The sequence below is a fragment of the Xenopus tropicalis genome, chromosome 3 (genome assembly GCF_000004195.4).
Source record: "Xenopus tropicalis strain Nigerian chromosome 3, UCB_Xtro_10.0, whole genome shotgun sequence".
NCBI lineage: Eukaryota > Metazoa > Chordata > Amphibia > Anura > Pipidae > Xenopus > Xenopus tropicalis.
In genome coordinates this window covers 108,276,958-108,292,972 of record NC_030679.2, presented here as the reverse complement: position 1 = coordinate 108,292,972, position 16,015 = coordinate 108,276,958, and the positions used below count along the sequence as shown (strand labels likewise).

Genomic DNA, 16,015 nt, shown 5'->3' with positions numbered 1-16,015 from the left:
GTCGCTGTGCTGATCTACCAGCCATATAATCTGCAGCAAGTTCTTTACCTGCGGGAGCGGGAGCATTCTTCCGGTACATATCTGCCACCTCGTACGTCGCGCAGCGTGTCGCACACGGACACCGTGCACTCCGTTCACTCTCCTGCCGACTCTTGATCTGACGATGTAATGCATACGCACTCACCTCCGTGCGAGCGCGTTCATCGTCAGATCAAGAAGAATGCTCCCGCTTCCTGGTCCGGACAGTGCAGGTAAAGAACTGCCTGCAGATTATATGGCTGGCAGATCAGCACAGCGACTCGTCACTATACACGGCGGCCAAGCACCTGTGCCAGATACATGATACAGAAGCGTTCCTTAACCTTGCGCGCACGGACTCGCCTCCATCGCCTCGTTCGAGTGCATTATGTGCAGGACGGACACAAGTGGAGGTAGGTAGGGGAGAGGTATGCTCGAGTATAAGCCGAGGGTTACTTTTTGAGCACATTTTTAGTGCTGAAAAACTCGGCTTATACTCGAGTATATACGGTATACACCCAAATGCAGTGTAAAGTAAAGCTTGCAGCCAATTATGCTTATCTATGTGTTTGCATTTATACATATTGAACTTTTTGCCTCATCAGATGCTTCTCCATAAACAATGAACTAGTTCTCCTAAAGCAGTGCTTCTTCTGCCCACCAGAACTTCACCAGGAATGGCAAAAAAAAAACCCCTTTAAACTTAAGAGCCAAGATTACTGTATTTAAAGTGAAATTCTGCTCTACTATTGCAGCACAATTGTCCGCACTTACAAAAGATTGAGCAAAATTTCCTTCTGTTAAGAAAAGAATATTGAAAAAAAAATTGTCAGCCAAAACATTTTGTTCCCCTTATTTATAATTCTTAAAGTTTTTTCGCAGCATGAAAAACGTTTTATGACTTCCACCTAAGCTGATTGATAGAACTTGCAGCAGACTGTCAAGATTTAGCCCACAGGCTCAACACCGATGAACTGTTGGGTAAAACAAATCAATGGTGGAATTGCGAAAAAAGCCAGTTTGTCTATTTGACTTTTGACTTTGGTGAAAAGTTAATAAAAAAAATACTGCTTTGCTAAAATTTGGAAAATGTTTTTCAGAATGGGAAAAAACAAAAAAGACAAATCTGCAACCAAAACAGCAGGCACTCGTGGATCCCACAAACAGGCTTATGTAAAAGAATAGCAAACTTTATAACAGACCAACAGAAGACATAGCCTTAGGCATTTCATGCATAAAGCACTTAATCATGAGTTGGTTGTGGTATGATCCTCCTCTTGCTGTAGGTCTGGGGCATGCACACCTGGACCCCATCCATACTTTGGAGAGATATACTTACAGACTTTACACTAAAATGTTTGAAATGGAATTTATTTGATTAATCTGCCTTTGCTTATAAGTAGATCATATTTTTTGATTCAGACTCTGGTATCCCAAACCTTAGTGTAGCTGGTTATTATTTCTGTCTTTTTTGGCTTACCAAGAATATCCACAGTGACGCGCAGGTGGGACAGTTACCATGATGAGAACTCTTAACCGATCCATCAGTGTTGTCCCTTAGCAAGCAAAAACACATACACCATTTGCAATGCATGAAGGTCTGAGAACCTCTGACCTAAGTGGTCTTCACTTGGAATCTTTACAACCCCTTATTGTACAGCTCTGCGGAATATGTTGGTGCTTTATAAATAAATATTAATAATAATAATAACAACCCCTATCAACTCTCAGCCAGCTTTCCAGGGACAACATTTTCTAAATACACTTGAAGTTGTACTCAGTTGAAACTGCTGTACACATGGCACAACTTCCTAGCTGAGGTCCAACAATGCGTCCATCTCTGTTTTCAGACAATAACTGTACAGTTGTTCCATACATGTGGTGATTCTGACTCCATGTATTTTTTTGTTACTTTTAAGGAAAAACATTGCAGATACTAGATGTTTAAAAATGTTCTATTGAGAAGTGATGAGAAAAACAATGAAATTTCTCTGAAATGCACAGGAGCCAATGAAAATGTGAACTACATAGAGCAGTGCTGTCCAACTGGCGGCCCGCGGGCCGCGATCCCCCTCTGTGTGGCCCCCCACCTGTTTGGCTGCTTTGATGGCTTACTCTTGTGTAAGCTTTAAATGGTATCAGTACTGAGATTAACTGCCCCCCTGCATGGTTCAGATTCAGGATGTAAACCCTCTGTATTGTTTATCAGGATGTAGATCCCCTGTGTTGTTCACACCTTTTAATCTCTGCATTGTTCACCCCCTGCAGTGTTCACACCTTAGGCTCAGATTGTAATCACCCACATTGTTTCCCTGTTCACACCTCAGACAGACTGTAGGAGCAGTAGAAACCCACAAATAATACCTGCACACTACAAAAAAAGAACATATACTGAGGTGGTAAAAAGTTTTTTTAATATATAGTTATTGTGCAGACTGTAGGAGCAGTGCCAGCATTGTGTCACTGTATGCTGCCTGTGTGTGCCATACACACAGGCAGCATAGGGCAACAGAGTATGGCACACACAGGCAGCATAGGGCAGGCAGAGTATGGCACACACAGGCAGCATAGGGCAGGCAGAGTATGGCACACACATGCAGGCTAGGGCAGGCAGAGTATGGCACACACAGGCAGCAAAGGGCAGGCAGAGTATGGCACACACAGGCAGCAAAGGGCAGGCAGAGTATGGCACACACAGGCAGCAAAGGGCAGGCAGAGTATGGCACACACAGGCAGCAAAGGGCAGGCAGAGTATGGCACACACATGCAGCATAGGGCAGGCAGAGTATGGCACACACAGGCAGGGTAGGGCAGGCAGAGTATGGCACACACAGGCCAAGTATGGCACAAACCAGCCAAGAATGGCACACACAGTCAAAGTATGGCACACGCAGGCAGGGTAGGGAAGGCAGAGTATGGCACACACAAGCAGGGTAGGGAAGGCAGAGTATGGCAGGTTTTTGCTGTACTACAACCATTAATATGGGTATGGTCATGTGATAACATGGGTGTGGTTTCAAGTGGGTGCAGTTTCAAAAAGGGGAGTGGTCAAAACTGGCTTCCATTATCGGCCCTCCACCACGTAGGTCGGAAAAAATCCGGCCCTCGGTACCACAGAAGTTGGACAGCACTGACATTGGATAACAGCATACCCTCTCCCTACCTCGTTAGAGAAGTTCCTTTCCACTATGCTTAAACTGTTCTTCATAGAAAAAAAACTCCCATATTGTCAGGGGAGGCCTGAGGAGGGCTAGTATCACACTGGATAGTAAAATAAAAAGCAGCTAAAAAAAACCCATACATTTGTGGCATATTATGTGGAAATTCTAAGTTCAGGAAGGGTGAACTGCCCCTTTAAGACCTTTTTTTTTTTTTTTTTTTTTTACCAAACAAGCATATTGAAAGTAGCTGATTTGCACAATGTGGTCATCAATCTGTCAGTATTAAATCACAAGCCTAATTTGAATTTTGGAGGAAGTGTATGCAAATGAAGGTGTGGCATTTAACTCCCAAGACTCATTACAAATTATTACATCCCATACACGAAACTGCACATTTCTTGTATTTCCTGGAGGAGCACTTGGGTAGTGCAAAAATATTGCTCCTCTGACTGATTCAAAACAAGCTGAATGAGAGATCAAAGTATCAAAATATGGAATTATTTGTATGCAAATGTGCTGTGTAAAAGCTACTCTTTCATATAAGATAAGATTAGTTATCTAATGCAAAAGCATGACAGATATTCATGTATTATCTTCCTTCATCGTCTTTATTCACTAATTATCTTGTTAAATGACAGACATTTAATCAAACAGAAGCAGTGTTTTCAAAATAAATTCAGTCCTCACAAATGATGGAACTGCATCCAACATACATGGTTAAAGCTGACATTCTTCTAGAACATAAATGATATAATTACATTTAATTCTTGATTTCTTGCAGTTTAAGCTTTAATATTTGCCTGGCTGACCTAAATTATTATAACCCAAAATCACAAAAAAAATTCAGCTACATTGTTTTTCCACTTTGATTGCATTGCATAAAATATTTGGAGGGGTGGTACCAGGAGGCACAGTTCTTGAATACAAACCCAACAAAGTGCAATTTACACTGCAGCTGTTTAAAAATCATTCCAGGTCCTGGAATTCTGTCAGAGCAAGTTCAACATCAGCTCGCTGAAGAGGACGACCTGTATTTGCTATCATTGTGATCCTATAGTCTTCCTCAAGGTGGGCATATTGGGTAAGATCTGCTTGTTTGGCAGATCTTTTAGTGTTTTTTCAGCTTAATTCATAAAGGAAGTCACCCAGTAAAAGACAACACAACACATTTATTAAACAGTGAAAATAGGGTTCACCACAGTTCACAAGAGGTGAATTCTGCAGGTCTCTGTTCACCTGTTGTATAGGATTTGTAAATCCCTCAGGTTTTCACATTTTAATATATATTCAGTATGTCCTAATGAACACTACCAGAGTAAGGACAAGAGTGAGTAGATTAAGTTAATGGCTTGAGGATGCATCTAAAATTACCTCTGATATATATGCCCCCAAAACTTTTTCAAAAGTGAAGAGCAGAGTTGGTGAGGTTCTCTCTGATGAACGATGATTATTATGCCCCATAGTTACTATGTCAGCAAGCAATCATTATGGAGCTGCTTAGTCCTAATTAGCGATATCCATGGGTTTCTAACTTCCTGTTACCTTAAACCACTGACCTTTTTTATGCAGCAAAAGGAATATCTATTAGTTTGTAAAGGGGCTGAGGAGCTGCTGTGCACAATGAAACAGCTGGGTGCCTTCACGCTTTATTTATTTACTAGTATATGTATATGAAAATTGTCTTACTGCCAAAGTTTACGGGGGCCTTAAAGGAAATGTAACACTAAATTTTTTTAAGTTAAAAAGCTATTCTACCCTGCACCAATAACTGCCCTATTCTGCAAACCACTTAGTATTTTAAATGCTTTAATAGAAAATATCTGCTAAAACTCGGCTTCCTGTCAATTAAACTACGGTGATACGGCGAAGGAAGGAGCAGCATCCACTATGCGACCATTGATTGATCGAGCCTAGCCTGACTCCTTCCTATACAGAAAGAAGGCTAGGCTCGATCAATCGATCATCGCATAGTTCATGCAGCTCCTTCCTTCACCGTATCACCGTACTTCAATTGACAGGAAGCCAAGTTTTAGCAGGTATTTTCTATTAAAGCATTTAAAATACTAAGTGGTTTGAAGGATAGGGCAGTTATTGGTGCAGGGTAGAATTGCTTTTTTACTTGAAAAATTTTAGTGTTACTTTTCCTTTAAATGATCTGGGACCCAGTAATGCCACTGTACAAGTTTTGGACCCCTTATTCGGAAACCCATTATCCAGAAAGTTCAGAATTACAGAAAGGCCATCTCCCATAGACTCCATTCTAATCAAATAATTCACATTTTTAAAAATAGTTTCCTTTTTCTCTGTAATAATAAAACTGTACGTTGTTGATCCCGACTAAGCTATAATTAATCCATATTGGAGGCAAAACAATCCTATTGGGTTTAATTACTGTTTAAATAATTTTTTTAGTAGACTTACAGTAGGAGATCCGAATTATGGATAACGGGTCCCATACCTGTACTATTTACGGCTCTATGGCATATATCACCCCTCTGTTTTATTCTTATAAATGGAAACCACCTGTATCTGATTATATGTGCCATAGGCCAAAATGATACTGCTTACTTAGATTACCTAGATAGGCATCAGGTTGGTGTGACACTGTTATATATCTAGCTACAATATGGACTATTATCCAGAATGCTCAGGACCTTTTGAGGGGTCTTTCTTTAATTTGTATTTCCATTCTTTAAGTCAGTGGTTCTCAACCTTCCTAATGCCGCACCCTTTAATACAGTTCCTCATGTTGTGGTGACCCCCAACCATAAAATTATTCCTAAGACCATCGGAAATATGTGTTTTCCGAAGGTGTTAGGCAACCCCTGCGAAAGGGTCCGACCCCAAAGGGGTTTCGACCCACAGGTTGACAACCGCTGCTTTAAGTCTACCAAAAAATCATTTAAACATTAAATAAAAACCAATTGGATTTTTTGCTTCCAATAAGGATTAATGATATCTTGGTTCTTATCTTAGGATCAAGTACAAAATGCTGTTTTAGTATTACAAAGAAAGAAATATATTTCAAATTTTGAGTGTTTTGATTACAATGGAGTCTATAGGAAATGACTTTCCTGTAATTCTGAGCTTTCCAAAGTCTAAAAATGAAAATTGAACACTGATGCCCCACAGCATTCAAACAATAGGAGAAACCACAAAAATAAAAACAAAATATTTTTGGCATGATATGTAAAAAAAGAAAAAATGGAAGAGTTACTTTAACATCCTTGTAACGTAAAGAAGTTGTTCATGTTTCAATTAACTTTTAGCCTTACATAGACATTGATATTTTAAAACAATTTGCAATTGGATTTCATTTTTTTTGTGGTTTTTCATTTATTTAGCTTTTTGTTCTGCAGCTCTATCTGGTTGCTATGACCTTGTTTACATTAGCAACCAGGCCACCTTTTGAATGAGAGACTGAAATATGAATAGGACAGGGACTGAATGGAAAGATAAGGAATAAAAAGGTAACAATAATAATAAAATTGTAGCCTCACAGAGCGATAGTTTTTTGGCTGCCAGGGTCAGTGATACCCATTTGAAAGCTGGGAAGGGTCAGAAGAGGAAGGCACATAATTCAAATCTATAAATAAATAAATAATGAAGACCAATTGCAAACTTACTAAAACTTAAATGTGAACCACTCCTTTAACAGGAATAGTTCAGTGTAAAAATGAAACTAGGCAAAATTGTCAGACTGCGCAAAATAAAACATATTTGTAATATAGTTACAAAAAATGTCATCTATAAAAGCAGAATAACCAGAACACACATTCCTACTTTCAGCTCGCTAACCTCTTAGTCTTCTTAGTGACTTTAGGGGGGCACATGGGACATAACCAGTTAGTTTGTGTGCATGCGGGTCAGATTCCATAATAAACAGTTATGTCCCATATGCCCCCCTCAAGTAACTGATTGGTTACGGACTGTTAACAGCTTAGTGAGCTGTAAAGGAGGAAGTAGTGTTCTGGTTATTATGTTAGACATCCAGCCTTGATAGATTGCATTTTTGGCTATACATTTTTTATTTTGTCTATCTATTTTACCAAGTTTCATTTTTACACTGAACTATTCCTTTAAGGAAAACCTTTACGAGGTTTAATGAGCGAAACCTGTCAAGAAATGTCAGGTATGGTGTGGCATGCACTGTCATCAGTGCATGCCTACACCTATATTATAAAAATCATGTTTAATTAGGACTCCCTGTTTAATCAATTTGTTATCCAGAGTTTACAGTATCCAAAGTATGTACAAGTAAACTTCCACCAGAAAGTGTGGGTAGTAATCTCAGTGGCATCCGTATGTTTTAAAATATGATAAAATGATATACCCCCAAGCATACTAAGATATGAATTTACCATGCATTTTGTGTTGGGCTTGATACTAGTGATAATGTTAGGTAAGGCTTCTTTTACTTCTTTTTCCAATTTCCAAAACCATTAAAATATCAAGTGTTTTCAAAAAGATAGTAATTGGCCCTCTATTCTGCTTTCTCTTCCCAGAAGATAGCGCCATCTGCGCACTCCCATGAAACAGTGCCCCTAGTGCCCAATAAATGATAAATAATGTTAGAATGGTTGTACATCCAGCATTAATTGTTTACCCAAATATCTCTTGGACATGGAAGTACCTTTGTTGCTCCAAGTGTTTCAGTCATACTAAAAAAACACATTTTCAAATTCAGAAATTTCAGATTCAGAAATTTTGCACAAAATAATTCACCAGTACATAAAGATCTGCGCTTGTTTTATACCCTTTTACTGATTTACTTTTACACCAAGACTGGAGCTTAAGCCTAGGTGAAATTGTGACTGCATTGCTAAGAAGGAGAACCACAATGACAAAATGTCCTTCACTGACTTGTTTCCCACTGAAAACAATGGGTATGTGCTTTGCCAGCGTGCCAGTTATGGTGGGTTCTTAGTATCTTGTATTGCTTACAGCAGTTGTCATCGGTCTTTTTAAGCTTAAATAAGAAGGAAAGGTATAACCACTATGGGGTGCCAAACTGTTAGTCACCCCCCGGTGATTGCAGTCACTTACCTGATACTTTGGGTCGGTGCTCCTGTTAGCAGAAAACTGCACCGGCCCAGGGTACCTGTGAGCAAGTTATCCTCTACCTTCTTCTGTCTTTGCGCCACTTGCACATGCTGCAGCCCCAGGATCGTGAAGAAAGAAGACAGGAGGAAGAGGATCACTTGCATGCAGGTGCAGTTTTCGGAGTGGAACAAAGACAAGACGGAAGAAGCCAAAGAAAATTGCTTCTATAGAAAGCTTCTATAGAAATACCCCAGGCCAGTGCAGGTTTTTGCAAACATATTTTCAATATTTTCAATATTTGCTCCACAAATTCTAGCTCACAAATATTTGCATTGCGTTTGCGCTAGTATGAAATGGAAATTTGTGCCACTATTGCCTCTTATTTACTAATACAAGCGGTACATGTTAGTTTAGGTATGCCTGAAATGCATCAGGCTTTATAAATAGTCCCCACAATGTTAAAGGGCAAGTAAAGGCAGTTAAAAAGGTGTTTATTCTTCCCAGAGTACAGAGTTTCCCTTATCATGTTTCAGTGCTGTTACCTCCTCATAGGTTAGTGTTTAAAGTCTTAAGTGGTTTTGAACCCAATCTTAAATTAGGTAAACACGAACATATATTATTTGGGCAGGCCATAAATTTGCCCCAATGTCAGTAGGTTGCAGTGTCAGTCTCAAGGGACCGAAGTGGCAGCAAATAGCTTTAAAATGATGACACCAGGGACATTGTTCAAACAGTGCATTACTGGAAAGATTCTGCTCCTCTTCTAAACACATTTAAGAATACACATATCACAAGTTAAGTCCATGTTAGAACATTCACCTGAAATTTAGTTACAAAGTGTTGCCACAAAATATCACCCACAGCTCATGAATAAGCATTACAGTCATCCCCCCGAGGAGACAAATCAGCAAGTCAAGGAATATGAGTACATCCAGGTGTGCAGAAGGAAGTCACTCTTACTTAATTCTGAATTGACTGCATCCTGTATAATTGCATAACTATGATAAACAGGAGCAGCCAGAACAGTCTGGCCCCATATCTTCCTAAGAAAAGTCAACTGTTGGCTTTACATAAATATACAGATAGCCAAGTGCATGTGTTAAGCTGGCCATACACACACCGAGTTTCGGTGCGTGTATGCTTGACTCGCTGATCAGGCGGGTTCAGGGCTGAATCGGCAGAAGGAGGTAGAAATCCTATTGTTTCTACCTCCATATCCGACGATTCAGCCCTGAACGTCAGTGGAGGGTTGGAACGATCTTTCGTGCAACCGATCGAAAATTGTCACGTGTGTGACCAGCTTTATTTTCTGTTATCTTTCTCTGTTTCAATTTAATTTAACTTAGTACTTATATCTTAAAAAAAACACTGAGTGCTGGTAAATGCTAGTGTCTGTTGTGTAACTGGTTATGTTTTGCCACCAAAGGGCCAAATAAGACATCCAGCAAACAAAATTATAGCTGCCTATGTGTATGAAAATGCCAGCTGCCAATATTATGAAGTTAGGTAATTATACATATTCCAGTAGGCAGTGTGGAAAAAACATAATAGGCAAAATTGCTCTATGTACCATGGGTATAATAAGTGCAATTTAACCATCTCTACTAGAATGACTTAAACCGTTGAAATAAATGACAGTTCTATTAGTAGAAGTGCAGCCAACATGGACTACTGACATAGCAACTGTAGTACCAGTTTCGTGACCCGCTAGAAGAGAATGTAATACTGGCCCTGCCCAGAAAGTAGCAGACGGCTACAATGTTGTGTTGATGCCAGCTATTACTTTAAAAAAGCAAGTGTCAGCTTATAAACTCACCAGTAAGTGTGTCATGATGACAAAAAATAAAATCCAGGCTACTGAATAAAAGTCAGTTCCTCATGACTTAGGAGTTACACATTAGGATTCTGGTATGTGAGCTGCAAACAGATGCCTCCCAAACATTTAAAGTAATTTTAAAACATTAAAGAAACTTAAATTGCTAACTAGTTGCTAGGGTAAGTAACCCCAGCAACCAAATAGTAGAGTGGTTGTAGGGCAAGTATTTTTTTTTCTGATATTAATTTTTCTATTCATTATCTTTCTGTTCAGTCATAGAGTATATAAGTGTGGCAGTTACATCATTTAATGCAACACTTCCACATGTTAAAAAAAAGTGGGCCAGTTGGAAATGTATAAGAATGTCACTGTCTGCACCATAGTTGGTTTACATTTCAAGGTAAACTTCCCATTTAAATAGACAGTAAAGTAAACAGGCATATTTGTGTGTAGCCATTTGGGATATGTGTATGAATGTAACTTAGCCCAAAAGTTGCATGTATTACTTTAATGCTGTTTTTTTCAAGATATGATTAATTCAAGTTTAATTTTAAAATCAAAATGTCAGATTTACATTGAGTTTTTTGAGGTATGTGTGACATAATCATTAGGCCTTTTCTCTGTAGACATCAGGCCATGTGACAAAAAAGCAAATATTTAAGTAAATGAATCACTGGATGGGCGATGTAAAAAGCTTCCTGGTGAAAAGCAGAGAAGCGAGGCTACCTCTAGGCACGTCAGCAAACCAAAATTACAGAGTAAACAATCAACAAATGGAAAATGCTTGTAAACTGGAAAGAATAAATGTGTGCAATCTAGGGAGACAGGTAATTCCAGCTTTGAAGTATGTGAGTTTTAGTGCAAGGACTATGACATAAGTAGCAAACATTGGCCCGTTTGTGGTAATTTTACACTGTATTCTCACTGGCAGGCATGTAGCAGAGTAGCACTAGTGACCAGAAGGTGACTAAAGCTGGCCATACACGTGGCGATCTCACGATGTTTCGTACGACCGTCGGTCGCACGAAACATCGTCAGATCCGCCACACACCATTCAGGGCTGAATCGGCAGGTAAGGAGGTAGAAACAATAGGATTTCTACCTCCTTCTGCCGATTCAGCTCTGAAGGGAGAATTTTGGTCAGGCGCCTTCTATGGCGCCCGATCAAAATTTTCTAACTTGGCCGATCGGCGAGCCGACCGATTTCAGCAGCTTCCTGCGATATCGGTCGGCTCGCTGACATGCCATACACGCACCGATTATCGTACGAAACGAGGTTTCGTGCGATAATATCGGTGCGTGTATGGCCACCTTAACACCTTCATTGATACTCCTTGCTTTTCTCACTTGTGGCTAATGACTCTGGGGTTTGTGTTTATCTTAGGAGATTCCACTGGTGAATTATTAAACTAGTATGCAAGATAATAATAGTATGACAAGTATAGTTACAAAGCAGGTGGGTAATGGACTAGATGGAACATGGTTATGGGTAAAATTTCTAATATTTTAATATTTGAAAACATCTCCATACAAGAGTGCTTTTAAGCAACACCAGAGAAATAACAGTGTAAGCACCATGACACCCTGACCTTGTGTTTGTGGCAATAGCGTTCAGCATGACTGGAATTCCTCTGACACAAGCCAAAATCTTTGGATCTGAGCTACGAGTGTTAGTCTAAACCAGTGTCAGGATGAACAGGCCTGTTTTTTAGGTTTTAGGATAGGTCAGAAAGGACATTGCTCTGGGTCTCTTTCATCCAAAGGGCCCCTGGGAAAAATGTAGATTAAAAATACAAAGAAATATTAGATTGTGTAACAGATATTAAATGTTTTGACATAATGTTTGTAAAACCCGTGGCCCTTCCAACTGTATCTGTCTGTCCCCTGCCTATTAGAATATTGTAGCTCACCTCCAGCCAAGACTCCAGTTACTGTTACGCCTTGCATGTGTCTTCTCAGTGGCTTCTGCTACATTATTTCAGTAGTCAAAACCAACAGTGCAGAAACTAGCAAGGGTGTGGCAGATTCTGCTTTTCAATTATATTTAAAAATAACTTGAACATATATTAGAAAGTTGCTTAAAGTTACATTTCCTTTTATTAGACAGAATATTTTTTTAGGTCTAGAACAACTTTAAAAAGTCTTGTTTTCTCTATTATTTATTATGATTTTCTATAAAACATTTGTAGATTGGCAACTGCTATCTTTATTTTGCTGGTGCATAAAAGGTTTTGCTCTTTAATTTACCAATTTATGAGCCTGAGTGAAAGGGATATTTCCTCCATTTAATGTGTGCAGAAAAAATGGGAATTCAGGAATAAAAGCAGTTATTGGCTATGTGTCAGATAGTCTAGACTCCACTGCTTTCCTTAACAATAAAATTGCAATAAATAAAATAATCCATCCATTGTAAAATGGATATCTGATAGCTACTATAGAGAGGCCCTAGGAAAGTAGATACCCAAACATTTGTGCAAGGGTATAAAATCCTGGTGAGTTCAGCAGCTGGCACAGAAAGCAGAATCATTCTGGGGGAAATATACTCTTGAGAACACACTCAAGCTTGAGCACTGAGGTTTAGGTTTAGAGTTTCAAATTCTTTGCTTTAGGCTTCAAAAGAGTATTTTAAATAAATATACATATATGACTGTGCCAGTGGATGTCAGTGCTGGTCCAAGTTCTGCTGGCACCCAAGGCCCACACCTAGACAACCTGTGCCCACACTGGTTTTTGCTTGTAACTTTCCCCCCACCGCATGCCTCCACCCATTCCAGTCAATCTCACGTTCATGCCCTCTGCCAGTCATTAGCTAACTGCCACTCCCTCCTATACCTCTTCTGCCTGCAGTCACCTAAATTTGGTCCTTATCTCAGAAGGGGCAACATATTTCCCCACTATGTAATACAATAGAGGAGGGATTTGGTGTTGCAAGGGAAGGTAGCAAGGTGGTTGGGTACAAGCAGTATATATTATGGTTACCAGATCAACTAAAAATCATGGAAATATTTTTAAAAATGAAAGCTGCTGGGCTGCATCGATTAAAATTTTAGAGTATTTTGGAAAAAAAGATCTGTGATGTGCTTATCTAGGCATGTGGCAATTATACACATTTCTCACATAAAGTGTGCCCAGTTGCATATTATGTCCAATACACATCTAATCTTTTCCCATTTGCAACATGCTCACCTCATGAAATATAAAGCAATATGAAATGCCCATGTGATCAAGCACTGGGACCTTTCTGCCAATGTGACATTTTGTATTAAATTCTTATTAGGTTGTTGATATTAAAGGGGTGGATTGCCTTTTGATTAACTTTTAGTATGATGTAGACATTCATATTCCAAGACTATTAGCAGTTGTTTTTGTTTCTTTCTTTTTTGTGTGTTGTTTTTTTTTAATGATTTAGCTTTTTGTTTAGCAGCTCTCTTGAGTGAAATTTCAGCAGCTATGTGGTTGCTAGGACCCAGGTTACCATAGCAACCAAGCAGTGGTTTAAATGACAGACTGTAAGGTGAATAGGAGACAGCCTGAATAAAATGATAAGTAATAAAAAGTAACAATAACAAGTAAATTGTAGCCTCACAGAGCAATGGTATTTCGGCTGCTGGGGTTATGACCACCATTTGACAGCTTGGAAAGAGGTAGAAGAAGAATACAAATAATGAAATAATCTATACAAATAAAGAAATGAACCAACAGAAAAAGTTGCTAAAAATGGAACATTCCACAGCATACTAAAAGTTAACTTAATATGAACAACCCATTTAAAGCACACAGGGACTTTTAAATGCATCATATTGATACAGAAGGCAGTTTATATCACCACATCTGCAGCCTTTGGCTTTCCATGTTTTGATAACATTCAGTTGCCAGCATAAGGACAGTCAAAAGACTTTTAGGAAGGGGAGGGGGGCTGGGAGTTGTATTTCTGCAATAGCTGGAGAGCCACAGGTTACAGATTCCTGATCTGAGGTTGAAAGATATAGGATTCTGGGTAAGTAACATAGTAAAAGTGTTCATATTAATGGTCTTTGCTAGGCTTGTTTCATGTGGCAAACCTGCATATTAAATTATTTTTTCTTCAGTCTTGAGGTGGCCATACACGTAAATATCTTCTCCCGATATCCCCACCTAGGGGTAGGCGATATCGGAAAAATTTAGGCTAATTAGGTCATTTGGCAATGGGCGGAGTCGGTTCGGGTCCCCGATCCAACTGAGCCAATGCGATCCCCGATCCAACTGAATTTTTTAACCTGCCCGATCGATATCTGCCCAATTTCAGGCCAGATATCGGTTGGGCAGGCCTGTAGTTTGTGCCCCTACACGGGCCGATTAGCTGCCGAATCTGTCTAAAGCTGGCCATACACGTGGCGATCTGACGATGTTTCGTGTGACCATCGGTCGCACGAAACATCGTCAGATCCGCCACACACCATTCAGGGCTGAATCGGCAGGTAAGGAGGTAGAAACAATAGGATTTCTACCTCCTTCTGCCGATTCAGCGCTGGAGGGAGATTTTGGTCAGGTGCCTTCTATGGCGCCCGATCAAAATTTTCAAATTGGTCCGATCGGCGAGTCGTCCGATATCAGCAGCTTCCTGCGATATCGGTCGACTCGCCGACATACCATACACGCACCGAATATCGTACGAAATGAGGTTTCGTACGATATTATCGGTGCGTGTATGGCCACCTTTAGGGACCGATATCGGCAGCTACAGTTGGCCCGTGTATGGTCACCTTTAAGCTGGCCATACACGCACTGATAATATCGTACGAAACCTCGTTTGTACGATATTCGGCCACGTGTGTGGCCACCTTCACCCTTGCATTTAAAAGGCAAGATCAAATTTAAATAAACATTTAGTATGTTATTGATTAATCTGTTCTAAGCAACATTTAAATATATGTTGTTTATTGTATCAGCCTTCCCATTCTGGCCTTTTCTGGTCAATGACCCCTGCAACCAAGGCTACTATTTATGGCTTATCATTCTATTCAGGCTCTCTATCATTCTGACTTTCAAACGCCTGTCTGGTTGCTAAGGTAATTAAGCCATAGCACCCACATAGCAATTAAAATTCAAGCTCCTGTATACGCACAAAAAAAGGGAAAGGAAAAGAGTACTTACTAAGTTGTGTTAGTATACTACTGTCTACTACAGAATGAAAGCCAGTCGAAATGTAAAGTAGCCCTTCAAGTCCCAAGGTGCACCTTACCTTTCCCACGCACCCAATGACAGCGCAGTTATTTTTTAAAGCGCCTTTCTCTCTCTCTCTCTCTCTCTAGCGTTACAGGTCTGTGAGTGGCCTCGGAGCAAGGTGGGCGGAACAACAAGCACTCAGGGCAGGAGGCGGGGCCTGCATTGAAGTCTGAGCTGGAACTGGGAGTAAGCACGCAGGAAAGTTTTGTGTTTCTATCCAGAGGAAAGGTCGGCTCATTCCCCAGCGCCAGGCATTGTGCCTCACTTGTTTGGATTATACTTCGACAGGCTTCTGGGGAAGAGAAGGAGGAGGGAGAGGATAGAGCGAGGTGGCACGAAGTTCTCCCAGCTGGTGTGTGAGGGAAAGCGAGTACTCCGATTCAGCCATGGCGAGATGGAGCTGGCTCTTCGTCTTGGGGCACACTCTTGCCACATTCCTGCTGGGCAGAGCCGCCGAGGAGGTTATCCCCAGGCTGACGTTACCGTACGGTAAGTACCTTGCATATGGGGCTCTGGCTCATTTTCTGTCTCTGACCCCAGGCGCTTGCACTCTATACAGCCCCTAACAGGGCAGGGTGAGCATGTGGGGCATGTCACTCTCTAAGTCTGTATGCCGACTCCTTTAGCCCTTCTGCTCCCATTTACATTCAGTCTAGCCCCTCCACCTATGCTGGGCTCCACTCTTCAAAAGCCCCCGACACACAGTCTTCCAGTTGTCGTTCAGTCGGTGCTGCTGCGAGTTTCACGTTGGACCCCTCTTTAGTATGTGACA

General features: G+C 40.4%; 1 protein-coding gene across 1 annotated transcript in view; it reads left to right on the top strand.

The window, feature by feature from the left end:
- The window catches only part of sema4b (semaphorin 4B), a 129,281-nt gene that overhangs the window by 74,843 nt on the left and 38,423 nt on the right, over positions 1-16,015 (top strand). The window contains exon 3 of the mRNA XM_012959538.3: positions 15,330-15,732. Within this exon, the coding sequence (XP_012814992.1) occupies positions 15,630-15,732 (103 nt within the window). The 5' untranslated portion in view covers positions 15,330-15,629. The remainder of the gene's footprint in view (positions 1-15,329; positions 15,733-16,015) is intronic.